Genomic DNA, 21,077 nt, shown 5'->3' on the forward strand with positions numbered 1-21,077 from the left:
GCTTTTCACATTATCATATGAAAATGTTTATAGTACACTATTTTTCCAACAGAAGTAAAAAGAGGAAAGTAGAGGAGGAAACAGTAGTTCCAAACTTTTTTGTTGCAAACAAAAACTAGGTAATAACCAGTTCTAAAATGACCCTCAGCACACAAAATTTATTTTCCACATATATTTTGAAGACTTGGTATTAAATTCATGAGCAATCCTTTTAAACTGAGCAAACAGCAAAAACAAAAGAGAAATCCGTGTAATTTCAGTAGATTTTATGTTATATATTCAGAAAACAGTAATCCTATTGCAAAACAGATATTTTAATGATTGTAAAATAACATAAAATGGCTAGGGCCATTTTGACATCAAATTCTAGAGCTCATTCTGTTTTGAAGTAACCACTTTCATGGACTTTATCTTTTTCCAATTATACATTGTAATTAGTATTTTGCATTTGTCTCCATGATTTAAGATGTTAAATAATGTATAGGTTCAACAGAGTTCTATGATGAAGGACAAGTATTTGAGTGAACATGTAACCTGACCCCAAGGCACTTTCCAGCACTTTGTCATTAGTACAGGAAAGGTTGGGTAGGTTACAGTGATGCATGAGCTTTCACATCCTGCAGTGCAGTTGAGTTCTACAGTTTCCATTAGGAACAAATAGGTATCGTTTGATAGCTCGCAAAATAGGTGGGCTACAATCCAAAAACCACTTGGATGGATAAAAGGTAATACACAAGAGAAAGAGAGAGAGAGAGAGAGAGAGAGAGAGAGAGAGAGAGAGAGAGAGCGAGAGAGCGAGAGAGAGAGCGCACTTTCTAATTAACAGAGTTTGGCTCTGTGATTGGGAGTTTGTGGAGGTAGCTCTGTGTATGTGGCCTGATTAACCAGGACTGAAGTTTTGATTGAGCCAGGATTTTAATCAGTTAATCAGTTTGATTAATTGTATAATCTTGCAGCCCTCCAGATTTTAGCTGGGCAGATTCTTGTGGCCATCACCAGTAAACTATATAAGGTTATAATGCTCTTTTAAAAACTGTGACTATTTAAAAACAACACCCAGACATTAAAAATGCCCATTCTTAACAATTCAAGGGTGTATATCTATGCTCATCTTTAACTCCAAGCTGCAGCTGAGAACACTCCCCTAACAAGGAAAGTGTGGTGGGGCAGAGGAGCATCACACGTCAACATCATGTGTTGGTGGCCACAGGCAGTGCAAGGCAGCTGCCTCCACTATCATACTTTTGTGTTGTACATTATGGCCTATTAGCAAGCTGAATGTGTGACTTATGAAGTCTCTCCTTCCCCACCTAAGCCCCAGGCAGGCAGGCACGCTCTTAGAAAGAGAGGCAGATCTAGCACAAAAAGTACTCATCATAATGCCGAACAAAAGGTTACACACACTTTTCTAAGGTTAGTTAATAGCACCTAGAACACACTTCATTCTTTATACAAGGCCAAAGAATCACATTAATGCATTGATTTGCATTAACTCATTTTAGCCTTGCAAACAACTGCACAATGCTATGGGTAAATTTCTCCAACTACTTTATAAAATGTCAAGATTCTAAAGTATCCCTGTCTTTTCACAGAGAAATCACTATATTATTACCACACTCCACTGAGAGGCTATGAAAGGTAAGACCCACGATTATGCTTATGTGGAGTACATGGGGAGTCCAGGATCACAAGAGAGGGACACACAGTCCTTTTCATATGGCATCTTCTTATTTACCATGTGTCTAGTTGCATATTGGGTGTTGGGGGGGTAGTACATCTGGTGGGCAACACATCATGATCCTTCTGGAGCAGTTTGTCCACCTTTGGTTTCCATCCTGTACTCAGCTCTCACCTGTGACTCCTGTCAGCACTGACAGCAGCCACACCCCAGAAAATGACTTCAGTTGGCAGCATAAACCATGTGAGGGTAGCAAATGGGTCTCGAACCCTCAATGTTCTCCTGCATTATCTCCTGTTTATCAAGATGCCCTTTTCAAGTTGTACTGTATAGCAAACATTTTCTGCTTTTGGTGTTTCATTACCTATTTGTATGAAATGTTTTCAAAACCAAAAGAAAAAGAACAAAAGGATGCCAAACTGTAGCATAAGTATTTAGAAAAGTGGATACTTTGTCCTAAAAGCATATTTCCTAAAAAGATATTTCCTGTTAAACTTATTCCTGTTAAATAGATTGCCCCCTCAGAGTTTCAAAGTGCAGAAGTTCAACTCAAGGCAGCATTTGTGAAATATCAATAGAAGAATCTGTCTTTACTTTACAACATCAGCACATTCCATTATTTATTTATATTAAAAATAACAACTACATTGCAAGCAAAGCATATTTGCCTTTGAATTTTCCATACTGATTCTTTCAGCTTTTACACTTAATTCAATATATTTTCTTATTGAAGTTTCGACCCCCTTAATCAGTAAGTTGGGGGGGCGGGAATCCTGCAACCAACAAAAAAATGAATTATTTTGAGGCAAAATGGTCTCAGGAAAACTTTAAGTAATGTATGTTGCTTTCAGTTTCAAAATGTCTTTTATGCCAAGTAAGACACCAGACTTTTGCTTTGTGAAATTACTTAATATATTTCAAAATTCTAGCCTTTCCTTTTAATCACATACATATTCTCTCTGACTCACTGTTTCCAAACCTACGGTATTTTTTAAAATTGTTCTTGTTTAGTTGTTTAGTCATGTCTGACTCTTCATGACCCCATGGATCAGAGCACGCCAGGCCCTCCTGTCTTCCACTGCCTCCTGCAGTTTGGTCAAACTCATGTTGGTATCTTCGAGAACACTGTCCAACCATCTCGTCCTCTGTCGTCCCCTTCTCCTAGTGCCCTCAATCTTTCCCAGCATCAGGGTCTTTTCCAAAGTATTTTTTAATACTTTGCCATAAAGAGGCACCATAATAAAATAAAAAACCCTCACTTTCTGCCAAGTGCATAACTATGGAGCCCCAAGATTCAGTAAAGTTGATCCTACATTTGTGCTTTTGGTGTCTCAAATGGCACAAAAGGAAAATACATTATATAATAATTATACTAGGGTTGTCATTTTCGAACAGAAAAGTTGTTGAGCTTTTTGGGCAAAATCACAAAAAGTAATGCTGTTTTTGAGCTGTTTTTATGGGAAAATGGAACTGCCAGCATGGGCTGTCATACGTCTGGATTTTCCCAGACATTTTTCCCGATTTCCGTCTGGACACTGCTGCCAACTGCAGTATTCCAGATATGCCCTGGAAGATCCAGACATATGGCAACCCTAAATTATACCCTTCTATTTTGTACATGCATGCCACCTGATACCAACCACATATAGACTATAACAATGACCACGGAAGCTAGGCATCACCATAGTTAACCTTCTTTCTCTCACACCAGAAAATTAGCAGAAACGTGTTTCAGAAAATGTTCAGATACAGTCAGGGCCGGATTTAGGTTTGATGAGGCCCTAAGCTACAGAAGGTAATGGGGCCTTTAATACGTCCAGCTGTCCTTTGTCAACAACAAATTGTCGCTGTTTTGTGTGTTGAATATATGCTATATCAGTGGTGGCCAAACTTGGCCCTCCAGCTGTTTTTGGACTACAACTCCCATCATCCCTAGCTAACAGGACCAGTGGCCAGGGATGATGGGAATTGTAGTCCCAAAACAGCTGGAGGGCCAAGTTTGGCCACCACTATGCTATATGGTAATTTATGGACCTAGTAGGTATCTAAAGCCATTTGCACATAACAAAATATGTATTTTATTTGTTTTTTACCTTATATTTTGGAAATGTACACCCAGTGGTTTTTTCCCCTTTAATTTTTTGGGGGTCCCTAAGTTATAGCTTGTTTAGTTTATACGTAAATCCGGCACTGAATACAGTACATGATAGAAGAAGAAGAAGAAGAAGAAGAAGAAGAAGAAGAAGAAGAAGAAGAAGAAGGAGAAGGTGTTCCTATAGTGAAAAATGTATTTTACTGTTTGTAACATAAAAATAATAATCCCCAAGCCCTACATTGTACCTTTGAAACACGGGATTATATCCAGTTGTGTCCCTCCACTGGTGGAAGGCTCTTTGATCCAGTGGATGCTTCAGTGAATGGAAATGGGGTGGGGGAATCTGTCTTGCTCCTGCATCCCCTCCCTTCATCCGCATCTCCTCATATGATGCTCCAAAGGGTCCCCAAACCATATAGAGTAGATCAGGAAAGGGGCACAGAGGTCTGCAGGGGAAAGGGGAAAATCTCTCCCACTCCATTTTTCACTCATAGAAATCTCTGCTGGATCAGGGAGCCCATTGCCAGCAGAAGGATGCAACTGGAAATAGCCTGTGACCTTCTATTAAAAGTTAAATACCTTTTAACTAGCAGTTGTTTTCATCAAGGCAGAGAGATGTAGTAGAAACTATTTTGTTGCTGGAAAGCTTGCTAATTACTTGTTTGAAAGGTTAGGAATGGTTGGTTTATACATGAACGCCTGTACTGTAGTTCCAAAATTTAGCTTTTAAAATACTGAACTGGTTCCAGATCATTTTGCACAAGGGAATTAAAGATTCTCTGCTCCGATCAAAGTGGCAGACCTAATTGTCACGAGGCCCAGAGAAATTAACTTAACCAGGAAACTAAACTAAAACTTATTTCAGTACTTCTCTCAAAAAGAGCATTTGCTCAAAATATATTGGGAATTTTATCTAATCTCTAAATATGGTTTTTCACCACTTTGTATTTGCCCCATTTCTTGTTTTTGTATTGGATCTAATAATTAGCAATGATCCAAAGAATATGTCTTTGAAGAAGTATTTAATGAATTAGATTAAGAGTGTGGGTGGGAATAAGCTTATTGAATATTTAAAGAAAAGTTATATGAAATGTTTTAATGTATGTGTTTACATACTTAATTTATTTGTGTGTGTGTAGCTTATATATTGATGTATTTAACATAAGATTATAGGTATAGATTAGGCAGCAAAAATGGGGTTGGTGTGAAATTTCAAGTTGGGTGCACAATACACCTTAAAACACCTACAAGAAAACCGTGAATACCTTTCATTTTTGAATCTGGAATTCTGGATTTCTTTTAGGCTTTAGTAATAATTTGGAAACATGGAATAATATGGTGATCCCACGTGTAGGGATTTAGCAGTATGAAGATTTGCTACCATGATTGCTTTGGGCAATCATCAATTTCACTAATGAAACCAAATTCAGAACCATGTGCATGCCTTTGATTTTTAATTATTTATTTAATGCTAAGTAAAAGGTAAAAAGGTAAAGGACCCCTGGACAGTTAAGTCCAGTCAAAGGTGACTATGGTGTGTGGCACTCATCTCGCTTTCAGGCCGAGGGAGCCAGTGTTTGTCCGCAGACAGCTTTCCAGGTCATGTGACCAGCATGACTAAACCACTTCTGGCACAACAGAACACCATGATGGAAGCAAGAGTGCATGGAAACACCATTTACCTTGCTACCACAGTGGTACCTATTTACCTACTTGCACTGGCGTGCTTTTGAACTGCTAGGTTGGCAGGAGCTGGGAAACAGCAACGGGAGCTCACCACTGACCTTCTGATCGGCAAGCCCAAGAAGCTCAGTGATTTAGACCACAGCACCACCCGCATCCTAATGCTAAGTAATGCTAAGTAATGACCATAGGAGACCTCTTGATATAGAATAGCCCAATATTATTTCAAAGGCTGTGCACTTTATTTCTAAAAAGAAAGATAGTTTTGGGTGGGCTTATTTCCCCATAAAGTCAGAAAAGTAAATTTGACTCAACAAGCAAGCTTTTTCTTCTTTCTTTTTTGCTAGTGAAATAATACATTTCTAGAATCCAGCTCAACTGGAGAAGTGGAAATGGTAGAGTTCTTAATTGATTGAGGTAGCATTAGGGATGATGCAATAACTGCTTTAATTAGCTCCTATTAAACTGGTCTGTAAGTTGATAGTCTGCTTCCATCTAAGCAGCTTCACAGCTGTGCTCTCTCAATACATCAGCTCATTTTAATCTCTTTGCTTCTGTGCTGTGCCTCTCCTTTTTGAACTCTGGTGTTTTCTCACTTCATTTCAGTGATTAGTCATATATCCCCAAACTATATACTAATCAATTTCAGCCTGATTAAAGCCTAAATGTTGCTTCAAGGTGAAGTACACAAGCTTTTAAGTGATACAAAACTCTTGATTGGGAGGAAGCATATGTGCTTACTTTGCATATTTTAAAGCTGGCCATTTGTATTTATCTGCCAAACAGTGAATAAAAAATTACCATACTTCAGCTTCACACCTGATAAGAAATCCGATGAATCTAATGGTAAGATAGTGACAACTGGCTTACCAAATAGTTACATGCACACTCTCCTAAATTACCAGTTGGTAAATTGTTGTCTTTTATTTGCCTTTGATACCAGGGGCAGTGAATTTCCTTTAGTCCAAGGACCACATTCCCATTTGGACAACCTTCTAAGGGTGATAAGACAGTGCCAGAGGTAGAAGTGGGTGGAGCTACAGATGTGCCTCTGACCTTTGTACAATAGGCTACATGCCAGCCTTGCGAAACTCAAGCATTTCCATATATATTCATAAACACATTTCTCCATCCTCTAGCCAGGCAAGCAAGAGGCATTATCATAGTTCAGTGATACACTGAATGACTCAGAACTGGGCTGGTGAGCAGACCTGTCTGGGGGAAAGCCCAGGACCCACTGGCAGAGGAATGGGGGGGAGAGCATCACCCCTGGCAACATTGGGGAAGGGGGTACCATTGCAGCTGCCCCCAGACACGGTGTGCATCCCTCCACTATGCTGGGCGCCACACCCCCAGGAAACATGCCACGCCCCCAGATGCACACCACGCCCCAGGGTTGCATGCTACACCCCCGCGTGCGACGAGCCACGCCCCCCACCCCCCAGGATCAGCACCAGCCACGCCCCCGCCTTCTCTCTGCCCCCCAGTGCTGGAGCATGCGGCTTCACCACTGCCCAGACCTCAAAGTACTAGAGAGAAGTACCTGGAGGACTGTGTTTGGCCTCCTGCTCTAGGTTTCCCACCCCTGTTTTATCACACAAATTCATGCAGATCCAAATATAATTTGCGGGAGATATATATTTTTTAAAGACTTGTCTAGTAATCAGGGTGTGTTTGGCCCCAGCTGGGATAGCTCATTCGGTAGAGCATGAGACTCTTAATATCCAGGTCATGGGTTCAAGCCCTACACTGGGCAAAAGATTCCTGCATTGCAGGGGGTGGTCCCTTTCAAATCTACAGTTCTATTTCTGAAAAAAAATAATAATTCCAGTTTTCTATCTGTTGTGGAAGTACTATTTTCCTTAACTGTCATCACAGTGAGAGAGCCAGAGAAACTCAAGAAACTCCCCCCATCCCAAGTCACAAAATTCATTATGAAAGAAAATATTTGTAGTAATCTCAAATAGCTGACAGCTTAATCACATGTTTCCGTTCAGGAGAACTAAAAATGGCACCCCTCCAATACTCAAATATTCCCAAAGGCATGTAAAATATGCTACGATTTTAATCCAGAAAACTATGCTAGTTTCTTTTTGGATATTCCTGTTCGACACTTCAGAAGGAGCATTCAGAAAAAGCTATTATTATTATTATTATTATTATTATTATTATTATTATTATTATTACATTGCCACTAGGTAATGTGTAATCCAAGTAAAGAAGAATACACTCTAGTTAGTTGATGTTGTTTTCTAAAGTATAAAACTATACAATAAACTCAAACTTTCAATTCACATTTAAAGCAGGTATCAGGCACACTTAACTAACAACAGAAAGGTGAAAGTTAGTTAGTTATTAGGTAAAGGTAAAGGTACCCCTGCCCGTACAGGCCAGTCTTGCCAGACTCTAGGGTTGTGCGCTCATCTCACTCTATAGGCCGGGAGCCAGCGCTGTCCGCAGACACTTCCGGGTCACGTGGCCAGCGTGACAAGCTGCATCTGGCGAGCCAGCGCAGCACATGGAACGCCGTTTACCTTCCCGCTGGTAAGTGGTCCCTATTTATCTACTTGCACCCAGGGGTGCTTTCGAACTGCTAGGTTGGCAGGCACTGGGACCGAACAACGGGAGCGCACCCCGCCGCGGGGATTTGAACCGCCGACCATGCGATCGGCAAGTCCTAGGCGCTGAGGTTTTACCCACAGCGCCACCCGCGTCCCTAAGTTAGTTATTAGGGCTAACCAAAAAGTCACAAAAATGTGGCAGAAATTTAGCTCCTGCTTTGGGTAGCGCCCTGCTTGATGAATAATTTCAGAGAATGAAAAAAAAAATGAATGTTATTTTAAATAACAGGGTTTTTTGTTTTTTTACTTTCCAAACTGAATTGAAATCTGAAGCTTTTATGATTCAAGGGTTTGAATGCATGATGCATAAAATAGTGGCTCCTATTATCTGGGAAGAGGTAGTTGCTCTGGTTACATAACTTGAGAATGCAAGTTTCAAAGTCAGATGGATGTCTCTGTTTTAGTTTTACATAATAGACACATCCACCGTGATATACTTGTACAATGTGATATAATATGATACGCCTTCTTCCTAGATGTGTCAGATATCTTCTTGCAATATTTCGTTCCTCCTAAAGAAGGAGGTTGGTCAGCAAGTGTGAGAAGAGATCAATACTATTTGATTGTTTTCCTCTTTAGGGTACTAATACATCCGAGTGTTTCACAACATGCTGTCTAAACCCAGCAAAAACAAACATGCCAGCAGGATAATTAATTTAATGAGATTATCTCACCGGTGGTTGCCCTTCTTTTGGCAGCACTCACACTTAGGCACAGTCCATGAAAAGGACTGCGGCTGCAGATACCCTCAGTGAAAACCTTTTTATATTTGCCAAACAATATGCTATGTTTTAATGAGAAGTATAAAACAATGGTTTTTTAAAATAAATATAAAATAACATTTTATTTCTCCTGATATTTAAAAACAATTATCTTTCTTAAAGGGAGACTTGTTTCTAAGCAAATGCTGGATATCACACTGGCAGATTACTGCAATTTAATATGATAGAATATAAGTAATGGAATGAATAAATAAAAATGAACACCTTGTTGGAATAGGCTGTGTGTGCTTCTACCACTTTTCAGTTTGAACTTTACTTTGCATGAAGTAAATATATACTTTATATACTTTGTGTGTGTGTGTGTGTGTGTGGCTGCAGTCCTCTGTACACTTACCTGAGTTCAGGTGGGATTTGCGCTACATGAAAAATAAAGTGAAATGGCAGCATATTCCTATAGGTAACTCTGCTGCTGCACTAGTAGAAATTACCACCATATCTAATGCATTGCTCGGCCAAGAAAGAAGGAAACTACACAGCGTGGAGAATATAAAAAGCGGTGTAGAAAGTACAGACAGAGCCCTAGAATCCCTGGAAGTACCATCATGGCCCACCATTCAGGGGCGGTGCCAGTGAGCGAGAGCTGAGCCAATATGGTATAGGATTGCACCCTGATATTGATTAGCAGCAACTGTAGCAGGGATTAATGTTGTTACATGCATATTTAATCTTCTGGGATTCATTCCAAAGCCTTACTTCTCCTTGGACTTTGAAAAATAACAGCAAGGCCTCACTGGCATTAACCTGCAACTTTTTTTTTTGTTTTTGTAACAGATACCAGTTTCCCACAGGAAACTGCAAGGCACTGCTGGGCAGCTCAGAATAAATTATTATTAGATTAAATAAATCCCTTAAAATAAGTCTGGATTCTTCAGAAAGGATACACACAAACCTTAATAAATAAATAAATCTGTAACTCTTTTTAAACTCCATACATTTTTGTGCTGCTGTGTTAGCTGTGAAAGCCATTACTACTAAAGAGAGGGTATTTTTTGTGACCTAAAGTGACTTAGAACTAAAGGCTAAAGAGGTCTGATTTATTCTGATGAATTTAAAGGCCACCTATGACACTCAGGGTGAATTATATCTTCTTCCTCTTTTTAATTCATATGAAAATAGCATTATTATTATTACTATCATCATCATCATTATCACAATCATCATAAATTTATGTTACTGTTAGAGTTTATTTACCCGAATTTGGAGATTATGTATTTACATATCTGTTAAAGTAGTTTTTAATATATGCATGCTGGTCTCCATATATGATGCAAAGCTGTAAATCCTCATAACTCTATTTCATTCTTCACCAATGACAGCCGTGAAGTCAGATTGTAATTCTTGCACTGTGAAGCATCTATATACAAGTACTTGCTTGGCAAATGGAGTACTGCAAGGCATGCATTTTCTTCCCCGTTAAGTTTTTTGGTTTTTTTTAATTCAAGGGTAAATGTCAAAACAATGCTGTAAAACCAATTAAGAAGAAAGAAAACAAGATTAGAGGTGCTACTTGAATTATTTATTGTTGTGCACTGTTGCCAAGTCTTTAAATAAGTAGTTAATAGACCTTACAGTAACTCTCTTTGCAATACAGTAATTTATTTAATGCACTTTTCAGCAATGCACAAGCATTAATCTGAAAGACTCCATGTTGATATGTACTGTACCTTTCTACAGAACAGTAACAATATACACAAGGAATCTTCAGCAGAAGGGCAGCAGACCACATTTACTTGAACACTCTTGCAGTGGTACTATTCAACTACACAGCTTTGGTTACTGTGTAAGCAGCAGGTAATGAAAAATCATTGACCACTAATGCTGACTTTTGTAGATTTGCTCAGTGTCATTAAAGAAATAAGCTACTGACTGCTATAATTTCAAGCATTTTTCCAAACTGGGTACAGTTATCAATACTGTTCTGAATATGATAGCTCCTGTTGCTTGGTCCCAGCTCCTGCCAACCTAGCAGTTCAAAAGCACATAAAAAGTGCAAGTAGATAAATAGGCACAGCTCTGGGGCGCGAAGGTAAACGGCATTTCTGTGCGCCACTCTGGTTTCACCAGAAGCAGCTTCATCATGCTCGCCACATGACCCGGAAAAACAAACACCGGCTCCCTCGGCTAGTAAAGCGAGATGAGCGCCGCAACCCCAGAGTCGTTCGCAACTGGACTTAACTGTCAGGGGTCCTTTACCTTTACCTTTCAACCTGATCAGAGTAAATACCCTAAGTTCTCAATACTGTCCAGTAGCCCGTTAGAGACCAACTAAGGTGCTACTGGACAATTTTTTTAATTTATTTCGACTGTGTCAGACCAATATGGCTACCTATCTGAATTCTCAACAATGATTTTCCTTCTGAATTTTTAAGATAGTGGTAGAAAATATTTAGCTCATATTCTATAAAAAGTCTTGCAAGGTCACCTTACCCCATATATACCCACTCATCCACTTCAATCTGTGGAACCAGCAGTGTTACAGGTGTTGCATAAAGTTGGCATGTACTGTACTGCAACCTTGTTTTCACCTTACCGCTGATTTCAATTATTTTGGAAGAGTCATATATATGCCTAATATAGTCCACCAAAGGAAGCACGTTTGAAGGAGCTTGTATAAGGCAACATTATGGGATGGGTGTTTCCAGCTACCCTGCCCTTTGCCCTTGGAAGCCTTATGAGAAGCTGATTCAGGAGAGGAACGGTGAGGAGCATTATGGGAAGGCTGTTTCTAGGACTAAGGTGAAACTGTGAAACTCCCTTGTTACTTTTGATATTGGATCCTGCTTGTTGTTTAAGCAATCTTCTTATATTTATAGTATTAAAATGTATTTTTCTATGTTACTATATTTGCTATTGTTTTGCTTTGTTATTATGAAATCGTTACTTTGTGGTTCGAGGACCCGGTCCCCGCATAGTGGAAATGAAAACACACGGACACGTGATATAAGGTTAATGGGCAAGAAAAGGCCACAACTTTATTGATTACAGCAAGTGAAAAGGTATTGGCTTAGGATTACGTCAGTTGACTCCACCCACTCAGAGTGGGGTGAGTCTAAAAAGGGGGGTTTATTCACCAGTAGGTGGAGCCTGTTGATGCTAATCCAACTATAAGCTCTCCCCTGATGTCACCGAGGGTCGTGCCATGGCCTCCCGCTACGCAGGCATCGGAAAGAATACACGACCGCCGGATTCCTTTAACGGAATACCCAAAAATTGAAGGCGTAGGCGATGGCCACACCTAGCCCTTCCACACACCACAACACATTATTCCAATGCCTAACCGCCACCCCAGAGCCCAAGAGTGAGGGCCGCGTGGCTGGCGCAGCAGTGATTTACGCTGCCGTCCACGCCCCTTCAAAGGCACCTGGTTGGGTGCCTGCCTGTGGGCGTGGTGCGCCAGCCAGGTGAGTGGGAGGCAGGGGGCTAACGCCCCCTGCTTGAGGCGGAGACCGGCTCCCGCCCACAACCACTCCCCTCTTTTGCAGGAGGAGAGTCTATGTCATTTTTTGTTGTGCTACATTGAAATTGTTTCTGTAGTTTGTTTGAAATGCATCCCTAGTTTTTTTGTAAGCCGCTTTTGAGCATGATTTTTTGTGTGTGTGGAAAAGCAGCATACATATAAAATGAATGAACAAATTTACTCTTTCTGCATCAGGTGCTTAAAATATTGAGGTATTGGAACATGAACAATGCTTTTAAACAACAACAACAACAAAGAATAAATAGATCTACTGAAAACCAGAATTTTTGTTTTATCTACTACTATAGGATCCAATCAATTGTGCTGGAGTAGAGCTAGCCTTGGGAGAAAACTAAGTTATTTGTCATATATTCAAATAACACATTTGTAATGTGGTAGCTACAGGAGAAGTGCTTTTTAAGTGCTTATGTGATGATGGCATTGTGTGATAGAAGATGCATAAAGCTGGCTGCTGGCCACTGACTAGGAACTGGCAAGCCTTGCCCATGCTAAAGTGTCCCAAGCATGTAGGCCCCCCATTCAGGTCTGTGAACTTGCCATTAGTGAGTTAAATTAGAAACAACTACAGCATTTTTGCTCAAGGAAAGGATATTAAGAAATAATAGAAAGAAATATGCATGTTTAATATTCTGGGCTTCATTCCAAAGTCTTACTTCTCTTTGTGCCTTTTTGAAAAATAACATCGGGGCCTCACTAGCATTAACCTGTAACTTTTTGTAATAGATACCATTTCCCCACAGGAAGCTGTCTTTCTGAAATAATACCAAATACTAACTTGTGTAATAATTGTTCTAATTAAAAAACAATGTAGGACACTGCTGGGCAGCAGAGGCTGTCTAAGGTGTCCCTATGCAACAACAGGAGCTTGTATCTGAATGACTGATCTGCTCCAGAAAGCACATAATAATATTGATGGAGGACTGACATGTCCACAAACCTAGTATTAATATCAATTATACTGAAGATTCTCTATGCCCTTGAGTCCACAGTTATTTTTGGGTGTTGGAACTGTTATGTATGCAGGCGTTTTAGGCCGAAGCAATGCAGGCCTAGACCTTCAGGCCTCCTGGAGCTCAGGAGCTTCATCTGCATAACAAAAGACAGAGAGGATTCTAAAACCTTCCAATGACATTGTTATTAGCTAGAAGACAGCCAATCCCTGGTGAGGGCCAATGTTGTGATTCACAAATTGCAAACTTTCACAGGCGGTGTGTGTGTTTTGTCTGGGCTGGCTTAAGGTATATATACTGGACCAAGTGCCCCTGTTTGTCATTCTTGTTCTTCCTGATGTTCCAATAAATCTTTTTTTGAGCCGAATCTCAGTCTTGTTGTCATGCCTGAACCTACCTACACTTCAGGAACCACATATTGATTCCTGTTCTTCTGCATAATCCCTGTTTTACCAAGTATCAATGGAAACAAAGGTTAGGGAATGCATACCAGGTTCTAGGCTGGAACTTCAATTATTTCTGACCCTTTAGGTAAAGGTAAAGGTAAAGGGACCCCTGACCATTAGGTCCAGTCGCGACCAACTCTGGGGTTGTGGCGCTCATCTCACTTTACTGGCCGAGGGAGCCAGCGTACAGCTTCCGGGTCATGTGGCCAGCATGACTAAGCTGCTTCTGGCAAACCAGAGCAGCGCACGGAAACACTGTTTACCTTCCCGCTGAAGCGATACCTATTTATCTATTTGTACTTTGACATGCTTTCGAACTGCTAGGTTGGCAGGAGCAGGGACTGAGCAACGGGAGCTCACCCCGTCGCAGGGATTCGAACCGCCGACCTTCTGATCAGCAAGTCCTAGGCTCTGTGGTTTAACCCACAGCGCCACCCCCGTCCCATGACCCTTTAGGTACCACTGCTTATAGTAGGACTGAACATACAGATTGACTGCAGTTTGTGTTTCTTTCAGCATAAACAGTGAGGAAAATTCTATTACTAACATTAAAATGACGATTATGCATCTAAGACTCAAACAGTCCATTGAAATAAAATAACAAATGTCTCAAGAACAAATTTCCACCCTTGACCTTAAATTAAAAATGGACAGACAAATATTTCGTTTACTCTGGCAATGCTTAAGGTTCTAAATTAAAGTTGAAAACACAATTCAGAATTTAAGAACATAACAAGAGCCCCGCTGAATCAGACCAAAGGATAATCTCATTATTTTCTCACAGTGGCTAACCAGATGCCTGTGTGAAGCCACAAGCAGAATGTCAGCAAAACAGCATTCTCCTCACTTGTGCTCCTAGCTGCTGGTTTTAACAGGCACCCTCAGCAACAGATGCTCTGACACTAGAGGTAATATAGCCAACATGGCTAGTAGCCATTGATAGTCTTAACCTCCATATAGTGGTATAATGCCATTTTAAAACCATCCACATTGTTGACCATTACTACATCTGGTAAGAGTGGTACTATGCTCTGTTTGTCTAGGTTCACAAGTAACAGTAAGGCTTACAAGGGTCACATAAACAAACATTGGCTATAGGTCGTGGTTAAGGAAACAGGAGTTTAACGGTGAGGCTGCATTCGAGTATCACACTAAGCGAAACCTTGGCGTGGGTGCCATGTTACACTGAACTCAAAGGACCAAGGAGGACTAAATTGGCTGTGATTTCCCAGGAGCACACACTTTCATGCATTTGCACTAAACTGTGGTTTGGCTTAGTGTTATGTGCAAATGTAGCCTTTCTGGGTCCTGAATGTTCTAACATTCAGCTTCATTGGATGGCCCTGGTATCTAGCATTATGAGAGAGGAAGTAAAACTGGTCTCTGTCCACTTTTTCCACCTTACATCTCCTTTTATGTACTGAAGTTCTCACCCTGAGCCAGCAGGGGGATACTATAGATAGTTATGCAAATGAAGGATCGAAAGTGACGTTCAGTGATTGGATAGTTTGTATGCAAATGAAGGATCGAAAGTGACGTTCAGTGATTGGATAGTTTTAGAAAGTTGCTACAGTTACGTTGTTCTGGAGCTCTATATAAGCAGGCTGACTGAGCTCCTCAGTTCAGTTCTGTTCTGGCCTTTGAATAAACAAGAGCTGTTTGAAGAATCGCTGTGTCGTCTGATATGTTCGCCCACAACTTAACATCTCCCATCTGCGAGACTCAATATTTTGAGCAAGCGGTAGCTACTAGCTCATTGCTTAGCCAAAAAGTCCCAGGCTCGGAAGGAACATGGTCTTAAGGCACCACTTACACCAATGATGTCACCATTCGCTTATCCAAGTTATTGTCAACATTTGAAAGTTCTCAGGTATTTAGTATATGGAAATAAATAATGTTTGAGAATGGTGTTGGAGGATTCATAAATATAAAATTACTTATTACAGTATTAAAAATAGAGTTCACTTTTCTAAAAAAAGTATATATTACCCAATTGTAAGACGATAAATGTGCCATTCTCTCTAATGCTTCAACATTACAGCTCTATCTCTTAAAAAGCTGACATGGAAAATAGCAGCGTAATAAACCAATTCATCATAATGCGCAAAAGAAAGCATTGGAATAAATTGTAATAACCTTTCAAAAACTAGCAGCTTTTAAAAGTATTAATTTCTACTCCAGATAATTGGAAAGGACACCTGGGCGGTCAGGCAATATTTTTCATGGGATTGTCCTGTCAGGAACTCAGATTGTCTTTGGAGTCAGGAACAATCGTTTAGCGCTAAATGACAGTGAATCTTGCAAATGGGTATTCCTAGATGGTATTGCCATAAATTACAAAACTGAACTCCCCTCAAGGTCAGCCATAAAAGAGGGCAGGTATCAAACGGCATTCTTGGAGCTCTGAAGTAGTCTTCAAGCTTCATACAAACGGACACCGGTTGTGTTCCTGCCATAAAAATCAACTTAATGGACTGACAGCACATATTATCATCAAAGCTTTATAAATTTCCTATATAGATCTACAAAATGCAATGAGGACTGTGTTTGAAATGGAAAGAGCTGTGGTTTCTGCTTATGCTAACTGTAAACATTGTTACTTAATTCTGAAGTGCTGACAGCTTTGAATTTGAGACTACAGTGCATTTTGCATTGAAAGCAAGCAACGCTTCGGTGCAGTTCAGAATAATCATACTAACACAATGGCTATTTTTTATTTCCCTTTTCCCTTTTTATAACATCTTTTGATATTTTGTAAGAAAGAGGTTGTACCAATGAACTATATTCCCATTTAAATATGAGTACTGTAAACAGGAGATCAAAAATCAAAGAGCAGCTTCTGAATTTTTTGGATGTTTTTTCTCTAATAGTCTGAGACAGTCACTGAATGGAAATAAACAAAACCAATTCAAGGTTTTTTCAGATGGCATAGGAAGGTTCCCATGGAAAAGCAAGTGCGATTCCTCCTTATGCTGTGTCACCACAAGGTGCACGTATTATCTCTTCTACCGCTGCATAGGCATTGACCAGACAGGTAATGTGACCAGAATATGCAGTGAACTAACCATGAAATCAGTCTGCACACACTGACTCCAAAAGTAGAACAGCATTTTCCTGGGCTTTTTTCTGTACTCTTTTTAAATTGGATACATATAGATATGCACGCACACACACACACACACACACACACACACACACACAGAGAGAGAGAGAGAGAGAGAGAGAGAGAGAGAGAGAGAGAGAGAGATGTAACATTACATTTTCTCATTTAAATCTTATAATCATAATCTGTTTTCCTTAAAAAAAAATCCAGCTTAAATTGTTGCACCTGAGTGCAAAGGTTGATTTGAGGGAGGGGAAGGCTGCAATTGAACAAGTTCCCAAAACCTTTGGGTGTAATACATTGTAGTGCTGAGTCTCTCATTTCCCCAGTGCAAGGATTTTTCTTACCACAATGGAACATTCTCCCTGCCTCCTCTCCCTCTCCCTGTTCTTTAGAGCAGATTTGAGGAGGGTGCAGGGTGCATGCTGGGTGAGAAGGTGGGGAAGGCCCCATTGCAGAAGTGGAAATCATTTTATTAGCAGGGTATGGTAGCTGAATACCACTCACACCTCTTCCTTTTTGCTAATATTATATGGAGGCCACCATCCAAAGCTTTGTTGCCAGTTTCTTAGCTATGTTTATTACAGTATTCTACTTTGTGCAGACCAGTGGCCAGCAACCTGAAGTGTCATATCAGACCCCGGAGTCTCACATTTCATTGGCACCCTTTTGAGACAGAAAAATTTGGTGCGAACCACCTCTTGAACTCCTTTCTAAATCATAGGCACGGCATCCCCTGTGGCGCCTGCAGGGCTCCGATCTTAGCGTTACCAAATTAGTTGTGCTCGCCTAAATCTGCCTCTGATCATATCTTGAATATGTGGTTAGTAAGTCGTTGGTGCTCTGATTTAGAGCTCCAGTTATCTGTTACACAGTAGTCCTAGAAATGCCCTTAGCCTGTGGCCCAACCCACAGCAGACCATGCTTCAGAAGTGACAAGCCTCTCTTCTGCACTCTCCTTCCAAACTCAGTAGACTAGTTCAGATGATATTTACTGGCTGATCCAGTGCAGTGAGGCCACACCTCTGCATGTCTGGAGTTGGCCTACATGTAAAATACAAGAAAAATATTTGAAGAATCAGTTGACTGACTGAGCCTAAACTGAGGAAATGGTACACATAGGCTGACTTCAGACATTCTGTTTCTGTGGGGAAGGCAGAAATGGGACCAGTGTGTGCCATGGCCAGGGGAAACAACCATGGATGTTTTTGTCACCATATTCTTGTTAGTCTTAATTTGTCAGGTGCATGAAGGTACATGCATGAGCACAGTGGTAAAATGGTTGTGATCAGTGGCAATGGAAAGCAGTAGAAGTTCTATGCTGAGTTTAAATATGAGTGACTCATGCACAACAGTAGTCACTGGTGATAATACTATCCCTGCTATGCTGATTTAAACACCTAGCGAGAGAAAATTATGGCTAAAATCACACATGCATTTTAAAATTCTTTAATAATCACGTGGGAATCTTCAGTTAATTATAACCATGTTTCAGTTAATTAGTGCCACCCTCAAGTGGTTCATTTTCCAGTTTAAATATCACCACACACTCCTTTAGCTAATGCAGAAAGGACCCTCGCCTCTCCTGAATACTGGTCCATACTGTCCTGTTACTAGACTGTGATGAAATCCCATGATAAGGCATGTAACCCTGCCTTTCTACATTACCAACCCACCTATACCTCTGCCTCTAGTAGCACAAAACGATTGCCTTATCTATAAGGCAAGCATTCATGTCAATTTCAGCATTGCAATGCATTCTAAATTTATTTTATAAAATGAAACCATTACTGTTTACTCCATTGGCCTTTTAAACACACATCTTTCATGTGGATCCCCTCTCCTGTCACTGCTTTGAGACCCTCCTGCTCTCTTTCAGACTCCTAGGATTTGCTGACAATGGTATTCACTGGCACACACTCTCTCTCTCTCTCTCGCTCTCTCTCTTCCTTCCCAGTAAAGAATTTTCAAATGCTGCTTGTGACACACAGCCTGATCCTATGCATTTTTATGAGCAAATATGTGCCACTGAGTTCAGTGGAGCTTTCTTCCAAATAAATGTATATGATTGTAGCTTTAGTTGTTTACAGTTCTGTAGATGAATGTCGGGCTCTCGTGGACTAGAAGGTCCTTTTGGTCCCTTCGAACTCTACAATTCTACAATTTTATGATTCTGTGACTTGCAGTTCTTGTCCCCTGCCCCATTCCTTTGGCTACAGAATTCCCTTTCACTCCCTGAAGGAATTCCTTTATTTTGACACCAGATTCCGACATCTAGATACACAAAGGATCCCCCCCCCTTAATGCTGGGAGACTCTACCCCAGGATGCACAAAGTGGTGGTTTGTAGCTGGATGGTGCTAAGTTTCACACACTGATGAAAATTTACCAGCCATAGTTTGACTATAGTCCTCCGCTTTGTGTATCTGTTTAAGAAAACCTCTTCACCATACCTATTAATCTCCTTCCTGAAGGAACATAGGGGGAAAAGGAGACAGATACTCACATCCTCTCTTAGTGAGCTTCCTTTTCCATGCTATAACTCAGAATTAGGTCAACCAGCCTGTTTCCAAAATATCACACTGATTTCTGAACAATTTTACAGTGATGTTGCCTGAGTGTCTCTGCACAGGTATTCTGAAGGGGAAGAAAGAAAATAATAGAATGATCTGCTGTTGGACATTATTTTTAGCTTTTAAATAAATCTGTCATGCCATTTGAAGCTCAGCCTAATGACAATAATTATATGGGCTCTGAAGAAATCCGATTAGGTGAGCTAGGAAACCCATAGCAACTATTGTCGCTCATTTTCTTGTATGACAGGGTTGTCATTCTGGTAATTGCTGGAGCATATGCTTGATGACTGCTTGAACTTAGAACCTTTTTCTTTGAAAAAGATCTGCAAAGTTGGAAACTGACTGAAAGTCACAGCTAACATATTGAATCTGATAGCACTGTGGTACATCAGAAGGCCTATATTAACATTGCTATAAAAAAACCTACGCAGTTCAGCTGTTGACATGTATGGAAAGGAGATGTGAGGAAGAAGGATTTGAAGCATACAAAAGAAAATTATTTTAAAAGAAAACTACTAGTGAAATGCTATGTTACTTATCAATAGAAAATATGGAGCTCAAGGACTAGGAGTATGACAATGGATTATTACTTCCTCAACCCCTAAAACCAGTAGCCAATGAAATGGAGTGGAGCTGGGATGTGGAAATGACAACACAACCATATCTTATCACAAACTGCATGATAGCACAGAAATATAGGGGTGGGTGGAGAGAGATGTGGTTCAGCACTATCAGGATTTTTGGCCTATACTGTTTGCATATGAAAGTGCCAAATGATATCATACATACATGAACTGGGTCAGATATATTAAAAAACTGTAACAAAAATTATTGACTGGATTCATCCTAGTAGAAGCCAGCACAAGGACTCCTGCTAGCGCAATGGGTCGTTCTCCCTTCTCTTCCCCTGCAGGCGAAGTTCTGCCAGGCAGGTAGAAATGTGTTTGCTGACAGACTACGCTGAATTCTACCCATGATCTCAATTGTTTCCATAGCAAAGCCTAGGCACAGAATGCTGAAAGGTGTTTCATATGCAAACAATTTAGATTAAAATAACACATGATGCCATTGCTGAGCCACATCTTTCCTCTCCCCCACCCCCCACAATATTTCCCTGTCTGATATCTATTCTGAGAGTCAACTCACCAATTCTAGAATATGGTGAGTGTGAAGTGTAGGAGGGTGAGACCAAGGAATGGCTTGCACATGCATGCTCCTTACTTGTTGTCTGCAGTGATAATTGATGACTTGTATGTGTAAATAAAACATCACAGAGCAAACATCACAGATTCTCAAGTGGAATCCATTTGAATGGAAGTAGAGCCATTCATTTCAATGTATGGAAATGCTTAATCACATTTCAACCCATGAATGTGGAAGAGAACCCTGGATCACCCCGATTCACCAAGTTATTCACCCGCGCTCTCACACTTGGCCAATGCATATCCCTAGTATAGATATCTCTCTGTGTGTGTATCCTATATCACCAAAATTCCCATCAACCCCCAAGTAACCTTCAAAGAAGCCAAACCTAGCTTATGTACCAGGAGCCCCCCAATATCTCTTACCACTTTGGAGATTTACTATTATGTTTTTGTTGAACCTCCATATTACTATACTTGTGATCTGCTGTAGTATTAATTGGATGTTGATGCTCCCGCCATCT

At 40.4% G+C, this 21,077-nt stretch overlaps 2 protein-coding genes across 17 annotated transcripts in view; one reads left to right on the forward strand and one right to left on the reverse strand.

The window, feature by feature from the left end:
* Nucleotides 1–21,077, forward strand: part of LOC310760342 (uncharacterized protein) — a 140,977-nt gene that overhangs the window by 54,365 nt on the left and 65,535 nt on the right. For 7 of the 10 annotated variants that reach the window (XM_083608712.1, XM_083608714.1, XM_083608715.1 and 4 more), the window contains one exon: nucleotides 1,593–1,638. The exons of 2 other annotated variants lie outside the window; for them this stretch is intronic. In XM_083608712.1, coding sequence (XP_083464838.1) covers nucleotides 1,632–1,638 — 7 coding nt within the window. In that variant the 5' untranslated portion in view covers nucleotides 1,593–1,631. Of the gene's footprint in view, nucleotides 1–1,591; nucleotides 1,639–21,077 lie in introns of those variants that run through there. One more of the 10 variants, XR_014546898.1, reaches the window with a different exon arrangement.
* The window catches only part of HS3ST5 (heparan sulfate-glucosamine 3-sulfotransferase 5), a 142,387-nt gene that overhangs the window by 30,604 nt on the left and 90,706 nt on the right, over nucleotides 1–21,077 (reverse strand). The gene's annotated exons all lie outside the window — the stretch shown is intronic.

The sequence above is a fragment of the Podarcis filfolensis genome (assembly GCF_964270895.1).
Source record: "Podarcis filfolensis genome assembly, chromosome: 3".
In the NCBI taxonomy this organism is placed as follows: domain Eukaryota; kingdom Metazoa; phylum Chordata; class Lepidosauria; order Squamata; family Lacertidae; genus Podarcis; species Podarcis filfolensis.